Genomic DNA, 9,235 nt, shown 5'->3' on the forward strand with positions numbered 1-9,235 from the left:
TATTTTGATATAATAGCAGCTTAACTTGTATTTCTATTTTATATGTTTAGCCATTGGTGTCCTGCATATTGACATTTTTTTTCATGAGTAGATTGGAAATGTCAAAAGCTTTACATTGTTACCATGCCTTGTTTGCTTACATGTTATTTTTTCTGGGCAGGGCCTGTGAACATATTGTTCTTCTTCATTATAGAGACATCATCAGCTTGGTAAGTTTCTATTGACCTGATTCCTAATCTCAAAGTAACAAATCTCATAATCATGATAGTAACTGGTAACTATATTATGATTTATTTACTATTATTATTAATTTTTTTTTGTGTGTCTTAGGCCTGATTGCTTACCATCATCTCATTTGTATGTTTTAAGTCCCCTTTTTTTAGTATTAAATAAATTTCAGCTAAATATCTGCATAGCTTGTGATGATGAGTTTTTGGATGTGAAATTTATATCATCTATGGGATCAATTAACCAGCAAAGTTCTTCAGTTTTGACTAAATTATACTGTACACTCTATTGAATATTCAATCTTGTTCTATTCATAAAAAAATTTATTTCAGTAAATTTTCTTATCCCATGCAAATTTTCTGATTTCTATCTATTGCCTCATTGAATGAAATTCACAATTAACCTAGTTAACTCGTACGTTTCACAATTTTCAGTTGTAACTAGTGTTGTTTGAATTTGAAATTAATTTCAATAGCCAGATTTATGTTTTTTCAGGAAAAAGTGCCTCCTATATCTCCTGGCCGGTTATCACCTGTGTCTATTATGTTCTATGGCCTTCTAGCACTTCCCTTCTTGTGCAGGATCTAGCTCTTCTGGTCCAGGTACAATTTCTTGTTCTACCATTCAAGATCAAGAACTACCTTTCTCTCCCAACTTTATAACCTCCAACATATTCAAGGGACCATATATGTTCTTTGACTACTTATGGCTCTGAATTTGAGAGCTGAATAGATGAATTTTGTCAACATATTCAAGGAAAATCTGAAAGCTCTTCTTGTTGAAGGCTTTCTTCTCGGACTGGCTGTTCCCGGCATGGAGGCTAATTAATGCGCAAAATGACCTGATCTTTAATGATAAACTATGAAGAACACCAGAAGTATGAATTAATCAGTACTCTGAAGCAGAGAATTGCTTAACCAGTCCATGATTAATGTAGCAATCTCTAGTATTAAGAGAATTCCAGTTTGGACTTACTAGCTGTTGGTTTCATTATGATAAACTTTGAAATTCTTTTAAATTTTCTCGTGTTATGATTAATATTCAAGAGATGATATATAGCATTGATAGCATATGAAAATATATTTTTTAATAATTTATTATTTTATTATGAAAGATAAGAATATATATTTTTTTTCTTTTAAATTAGAAAACTTTTTTAAACATATTTTTATATATTTTTTTATTTTTTTTATAATAATAATAATGCATGTAAATAATATTCCTTTAAAAAAATACTATCATGAAAAAAATATTAGTTTAACATGATGAATAAAATGTTATAATAATAAAATAATACAATAATTAAAAATATATTATTATTATTATTTAAAAAAAAATAAAGTTGTTACACTATCTATCTATAATTTATTTATAATCTATCTATAATATATAATATAAATAAATATGTGAAGGGGAAATATTAGATTTAACAAAAACCCTTAAGTATTTATATTAGTTAAAATTATATTTTTATTATTTAAATTAATAAAAAATTAAATTTAACTGACTATTAAAAATAATATATTTTAAGAAAAGAGTTAAAATTTCAATTCTAATTCAATTATAACTCAAGAGCAATATTAAAATTTTTAATATAAAATTATATTATAGAAAAGCAATAATGTTCCTTAAAAAATAATGTAACAAAAAAATAGCCTTTAATTTTTAATAATTATATTATATTACAAATAAAACTTTAATACATATAAAACTGTTGTATTTATTAAAAATTAAATTTTTTAAGTTTCCAAGCCATGTAAAATGGTAGGAGAGATTATTAGAGTTCATATATATATATATATATATATATATATATATATATATATATATATATATATATATATATATATATATATAAGTGAAGTTTTGATTTTATTATGTATAATAAAATCTTTAATCCCTCTCCCTATAATAGAAAATTTTTTAATCCCACTTTTCAATCACGTTAGAATTATTTTCATTTTTTATTTTTTAATCACTCATTAAAAGCCATCTTCTTGTTTTAGTTATTAATAAGCAGTTAGTCAATGGGTCTCAAGGCTTTACCCAGGCTAATTCTGAGAAGAAGGTGGTTGTTGTGATCATGGTCAATGGATCCACCAAAGATAATGGAGTTACAATTTCTTGATATTTTCATCTCTTTCATTTTTATTTTGTTGTGATACAATATACAAAACGGTGCGTTTGTCAAATAAGTAAAATGAATGTCCAGCGGTTGAAGAGTTGTTATGGGCGTTGGCCATTCTGTTACTTCAGTAGCAAATTGCAAGGGTAGTTTTTTGGCAGGAGAGGGAAAGGAAAGAAGTTGTTGTGAGGTTGTTAGATATGTTAGTTATAAAGTTGTAACAGACTATGTGCATATTCATTCTTGATTCTATTTTTCTGTCACAACATTAGTATCAGAGCAATTGTCCATGGTCATGATAGGGGTAGAGTCGCGATCCTAAGAGTGACGAAAAGAGTTGGCTTTCAATGATGATTAAGGTTGAGCACAGATAGGAAGCATGGTTACAAGAGGTGGTGGCAAGCCAAGAAGTGAAGTTTCTAAGAATTATTAATGAGTTGAAAACTTTGATTGCTGGATTAAATCGGCAAAATGTGAAGATAGTAGAACAGAGAATTCGACAAGAATCAGAGGAAATTGAAGAGAACGTGGATAGAATTAATTCACAGGAGCCCAAATGTTTTTCAATTTTTCATTTCTATTGCCTCAACTGCAATCATAGGAGAATAAAGTTTAATTTATTTTCTAATTTTTAATAATTATGAATAATTGAATTCAAAACAGTAAAATTGATTAATTTATTTCATTAATCTAATAAAGGAAGTCAATTTATTGGATGGAGTGGTACTGTAATCACTTTAAATGTCTCGGCTCAGAGTCCTTCAAGTAGATGGGGGATGTGAGAAGGATGTTAGTCATAAAATTAAAGCCAGATAGTTGAAGTGTCGACGTGTCACAAAAGTTTTATGTGATCGCAAAATTTCTAATAAATTGAAAGGAAAATTTTACTATACAGTCATATGACCGGCCATGTTATATGGTAGTGCGTGTTGGGTACTAAAAGAGTCATATATGTCTAAGATAAAAATTGCGAAAATGAGAATGTTAAGAGAATCCATATAGTTGATCCTAAATTTTTAGAATAAAGGAATAAAGGCTTAGTTGAGTTAGTTGAGTATTTTAAATTATATCTCATGCATCTAAAGCCTAAAATATTAATATTAAATTATATTATATCCCTTATGTTAATTATTTTTCATTCTTTAAAAATTTTATAAAAGTAATCAGTAACTTTTAATAATTTGAAAAATATTTTAAAATAATTTTATTTAAAAATCTTGCTGTTTGAGTTATAAAATATTTGTTGAATTTTATTTTAAATTTTGAAATGAGATAAATAGTGAATTAATGGTAATTTTTATTTTATTTTTAATTAAATTTTAATTCTTTGTCATTTTTAAACTTGGAAATTCATTGTCCTAATAAATATTGTTAATAATTTATTTTCTTAATATATTAATTTAAATTATTGAATTTTTTTATTTTATTATCATTAAATCACAAAAAGTACATAATTTTTTATTTATTTAATAATTTTTTTATTTATTTAACTATAAATTTTAATATGTTAAATTTTATTGTTCATTAACATAAATAATTTTATTATTTAAAAATTTATTTTTAAATAAAATATTTTATTATAAAATAATATCTTTAAATTAAATGGAATATAAGTTACTGTTTTCATAAATAACTTATCACATAATTTGTTAAAAGATATCTACAAATTACAGATAATTGCTAAACACGCTCTCTTACGCCCTAAACATACAGAGCCCTCTCTCTTTGTCTGAAGATGATAATGTCGGCGCGGAGGATTTTCACAAGTGCAGGGAGGTTCTTCCACTTTCAACTGCAAACGGAAAAGGGTATCATTCAATCTCCATCCTTATTATTTACCAATTACTTTCATTCTTCTACTTCCATGCATGTTCCTAAAGATGCAAAATCTCAACGTTTTTTGAGATCTAAGTTACCTTAAATATATTGATTGACAATCTTTGTAAGGAAGGACTGGTTTCCAAAGCTCAAGCAATAATGAAAATAATGATCCAAAAAGGCGTGAAGCCTGATGTTGTCACCTACAATTCATTGATGGACGGATTTTGTCTGTGTAATCAAATGGATGAAGCTACAAAATTATTTGATCAAATGGTAAGTGGTGGCATAGCTAATGTCTGTAGCTACAACATCTTGATTAATGGATACTGCAAGAGCAGAAAGATAGATGAAGCAACAAAACTTTTTGATGAAATGCTTAAAACTAGTGTAGTTCCCAACACTGTTACTTATACTACTTTTATAAAGGGATTATGGGAAGCTGGGCGACCTGGAAATGCACTTGAGGTTTTCAAGAGCATGTGTTCTTATGGTCAACAACCAAATGTAATAACTTTCTCAACTATTCTCAATGGCTTGTGCAAACAGGGGAATCTTGATGAGGCACTCACACTATTTAAAGCAATGGAAAAAAGTCGGTTGAAGGTTAATTGTGTGAGCTATAACATTTTGATTAATGGTATGTGTAGAGCTGGGAGGCTTACTGATGCCAAGGAATTGTTTTCTAGGCTTTTTGAAAAAGGTTTACAACCTGATGTTTATACATATAGTATAATAATAAAAGGACTTTGCAATGAAGGTTTACTAGATGAAGCATACAAAGTCTTTAGAGGAATGGAAGAGTGTGGATGTTTACCGAATGATTGCTGTTATAATGTGATTATTCAAGGGTTTCTCAGGCATAAAGATATACCAGAGGCAACACTACTTATTGATGAAATGGTTGATAAAGGATTCTCTGCAGATGCCACCACCTTTGAATTAGTAATACATTTATTGCGCAATGACAATCTCATTCTGACAAAACTACGAAATCGTCCCAAATGTTCTAAAGGTGCAAATAGAGGTTATATCCAAAGCAAGTGTTAGCAGTGTGTATGATTAAAGGTATTTTCTATTTCTAAACTATTCTTCTCTTTCCTCTCCCAACTTTCTTTTCATTTTTTTTTTAAATATTTCTCATAGTTTTATATATTTTTTATATAAAAAAATAATATTCTTTTTAAAAAGTATTTTTAATTTTTAAACTCAATTTCAAGTGGGGTATTAATATTTTTTTATTCGGCTCCATCTATCTATAATCTATTATTTAAATTAATTAATAAGCAGTTAAATTATTGGGTCGTAGGCTCTATTTGTTTTGAGAAAATATTTTTCTAAAAAATATTTTCTGTACTTTTTATTATTTAAGAGCATTCAGAAAAACAGGAAATAAAATCATTTTTAATAAAAATGACTTTTATTTTTCAAAAAAGGATGTCATTTTTCGTTTTCTAAATTTTGAAAATTTTATTAAAATGTGAACACGCTTCCACTTACATCATTAATTTAACATTACAATCAAATAATAAAAAATATTTTCATAAAAAATATGTTTTTTTTTTAAATATTTTCATTGAAAATATTCTCTATATACAAACCATTTTATGTGAAACAAGCGAAGTCTTAGAATTATTACAATTTATTGATATTTACAAATATGCATACAAATACAACTAATGTATAAATACACATTTAAAGAAAACTTAGTATTATTAAATAAGTGCAAGTTGGCCAAATAGACGCTCCAATATTTTTCAAATTTTCATTTTTATTGCCTCAAAACAAAAATATTTATCATTGTAATACATAGCAATTAACAAAGTTCAATTAAATGTGAAGAAAATTAAAAAAAAAAATCCACTAAAATAATAGGAGAATAAAGTTTAATTTATTTTCTAATTTTAATAATTATGAATAATCGAATTCAAAACTGTAAAATTGATTAATTTATTTTATGAATTTAATAAAATAGGTCAATTTATTTTAAATTATATCTCATTAATCGAAAAGCCTAAAATATTAATAGTAAATTATATTATATCCATTATATTAATTATTTTTCATTCTTTAAAAATTTTATAAAAGTAATAAGTACTTTTTTAATAATTTAAAAAATATTTAAAAATAAATTTATTCAAAAATCTTGTTGTTTGAATTATAAAATATTTGTCGAATTTTATTTAAATTTTGAAATGAGATAAATGGTGAATTAATGGTAATTTTTTTTTATTTTTAATTAAATTTTAATTTTTTGTCATTTTTAAACTTGGAAATTCATTGTCCTAATAAATATTGTTAATAATTTATTTTCTTAACATATTAATTTAAATTATTGAATTTTTTATTATATTATTATTAAATCACAAAAAGTACATTAATTTTTTTATTTATTCAACGATAAATTTTAATATATTAAATTTTATTGTTCATTAATATAAATAATTTTATTATTTAAACATTTAATTTTAAATATTTATTTTATTATAAAATAAAATTTTACATTAAAAATTTTAAATTATTTTTTAATGCTAGTTGTGCAATGGTATGATTCGATTTGATAACACTACCCATATTTTCTCTTAGAGGTAATTTAATTAATTAAGTTTAATAATCCTTATAGATAAATTAAAATTTAGACATAATTAATTGAATAAAAATTAAAATAACATTTTTTATTTTAATTATTATTTTTTTGAAACAATTTGAATTATTATTTAACTGAATAGTAAATGCAATATAAGTTACTGTTTTCATAAAGATATCTATAAATTACAAATAATTGCTGAACGCTTTCTCTTTCGCCCTAAACATACAGAGCCTATTCAGCAACCAAACATACAAAGTTTGATTCTCTTTCTATATTGATAACTGTTTCTGTCGCTTACACCTTGTGAATTTCGGCATCTCAATTTTGGGGAAAATTATCAAATTTGGATTGAAGCCCAATACTGTGACATTTACTATCTTAATTAATGGGCTCTGTATGGATGGTAAAATCAGTCGAGCAGAGATTTTTTCAATGATATGGTTGCTGGAGGTTATCAACCTGATGTTCATACTTAGACTGTGATCATAAATGCTCTTTGTAAATGTGGGAAAACAAATGTGGCTATTGAGTTGCTAAAGGGAATGGTTGAGAGAGGTTGTGAGCCAGATGTTGTGACATACAATGCAATTGTGGACGCTCTTTGCAAGGATAAGCTAGTTATTGAGGCTTTAGACCTCTTCTCTCAAATGAGGAATAAATGTATTTCACTTAATGTTGTCACTTACACCTGCTTAATTCAAGGTCTTTGCAATTTAGGCAAATGGAATCAAGCTTTGGCCTTGTTGAAAGAAATGGCGGGGCAAAACATATCACCAAACATTATTACCTTCAATATATTGATTGACAATCTTTGCTAGGAAGGACTGGTTTCAAAAGCTCAAGAAATAATGAAAATAATGATCCAACAAGGGGTGAAGCCTGATGTTGTCACTTACAGTTCTTTGATGGACGGATTTTGTCTGTGTAACCAAATGGATGAAGCTACAAAATTATTTGATCGTATGGTAAGCAGTGGCATAGCTGATGTCTTTAGCTACAACATCTTGATTAATGGATACTGCAAGAGCAAAAGGATAGATGAAGCAACAAAACTTTTTGATGAAATGATTAAAAGTAGTTTAGTTCCCAACTTTGTTACTTATACTACTCTTATTAAGGGATTGCGGGAAGCAGGGCGACCTGGAATTGTACTAGAAGTTTTCAAGAACATGTGTTCTCATGGTCAGCAGCCAGATAAAGTGACTTTTTCAATCATTCTTGATGGCTTGTGCAAACAAGGGTATCTTGATGAGGCACTCACACTATTTAAAGCGATGGAAAAGAGTCGGTTGAAGCCTGATTGTGTGAGTTTTACCATTTTGATTGATGGTATGTGCAAAGCTGGGAGGCTTAATGATGCCAAAGAACTAGTTTTTAGGCATTTTGAAAAAGGCTTACAGCCTAATGTTTATACATATAGTGCAATAATAAAAGGCCTTTGCAAAGAAGGATTATTAGATGAAGCATACAAAGTTTTTAGAGGAATGGAAAAGAGCGGATGTTTACCGAATGGTTGCTGTTATAATGTGATTATTCAAGGATTTCTCGGGCATAAGGATGTAGCAAAGGCAACACAGCTTATTGATGAAATGGTTGATAAAGGATTCTCTGCAGATGCCAGCACCTTCGAATTGGTAATACATTTATCGCGCAATGACGATCTCATTCTGACAAAACTACGAAATCGTTCCAAATGTTCTAAAGGTGCAAATTTTAAGTGATATTTTAACAATCAAGACTTGCTCAACAGATGGACAAGGTATTTGTCATGTTATGAGTTATTGGTCCTTTAATATATTTCATTTGAGTACAATTACAATCCCTCTAGTAGTTACTTTCCCTTTTCAAAAGAAACTATATATTAGCACTAGATTATGATTTTAGGTTGTATATGCACATTAACATTAATGAATATGTTTGATTGTTAGATAAAAAGGACTGAAGTACTATTGGGTGAGTATGTGAATAACCTAAGATTTGTTATTGTGCCTATGCAGATACCTTTCCCTTTCTCTTGTGAGACCCTGCTACTTCCCTTATCAAGGCATTTTGTGTATAGTTTCAGTGTTGGCAATTCATTTATCAACCTACCATGATGAATTTCTAATTTTTATTATATTCCTAAAAGCAAAACTCGCACGCTAACTAGATAATTCCTTTTATATATGTAGAATGTATAAGAATATTTATTCTGTGCTTAATTCTATTTGCATTTGCAGGATTTTCACCCTTTTTCCATACAGGAAATCAGTGCATGTTGTGGTTTTTATCTTGCAAGCATTTTGTGATTCCATAATCACAATTAATAATGTGCCTATTCCCTAATTTGCAACTTTCTGCATTATTTTCTGCCTGATGATGCAACTGCAAAAAGTAGAAAGTGGATTGACGAAAAAAAGAAGAAGAAGAAGAAGAAGAAGAAGATAGTTATGGGTCCATGGCTAGGTTTAAAGGATGGAAAAACAAAAAAAAAA

The 9,235-nt window shown here is 27.5% G+C and overlaps 2 protein-coding genes and 1 pseudogene across 5 annotated transcripts in view; all 3 read left to right on the top strand.

The window, feature by feature from the left end:
• Window positions 1–1,246, top strand: part of LOC131171789 (pentatricopeptide repeat-containing protein At5g16640, mitochondrial-like) — a 31,131-nt gene extending 29,885 nt beyond the window's left edge. The window contains exons 3-4 of one of the 4 annotated variants that reach the window (XM_058131733.1): window positions 161–274; window positions 708–1,246. The gene's annotated coding sequence lies outside the window, so the exon portion shown is untranslated. The remainder of the gene's footprint in view (window positions 1–160; window positions 275–707) is intronic. The other 3 variants (XM_058131734.1, XM_058131730.1, XM_058131729.1) reach the window with 3 other exon arrangements.
• Window positions 1,247–4,271: 3,025 nt separating this feature from the next.
• On the top strand, window positions 4,272–5,221 carry LOC131172029 (pentatricopeptide repeat-containing protein At3g22470, mitochondrial-like). The gene has a single exon (XM_058132975.1). It carries the CDS (start codon window positions 4,331–4,333, stop codon window positions 5,219–5,221), a length of 891 nt encoding a protein of 296 aa, XP_057988958.1. The 5' UTR covers window positions 4,272–4,330.
• Window positions 5,222–7,118: 1,897 nt separating this feature from the next.
• On the top strand, window positions 7,119–8,535 carry LOC131171791 (putative pentatricopeptide repeat-containing protein At1g12700, mitochondrial; annotated as a pseudogene).
• Window positions 8,536–9,235: the final 700 nt, after the last annotated feature.

This window comes from Hevea brasiliensis, chromosome 13 (genome assembly GCF_030052815.1).
Source record: "Hevea brasiliensis isolate MT/VB/25A 57/8 chromosome 13, ASM3005281v1, whole genome shotgun sequence".
In the NCBI taxonomy this organism is placed as follows: Eukaryota; Viridiplantae; Streptophyta; class Magnoliopsida; order Malpighiales; family Euphorbiaceae; genus Hevea; species Hevea brasiliensis.

Excerpts from the sequence above, each read along its gene's own strand:
- LOC131172029 (XM_058132975.1), top strand. The coding sequence starts at position 4,331 with ATGAAAATAATGATCCAAAAAGGCGTGAAGCCTGATGTTGTCACCTAC.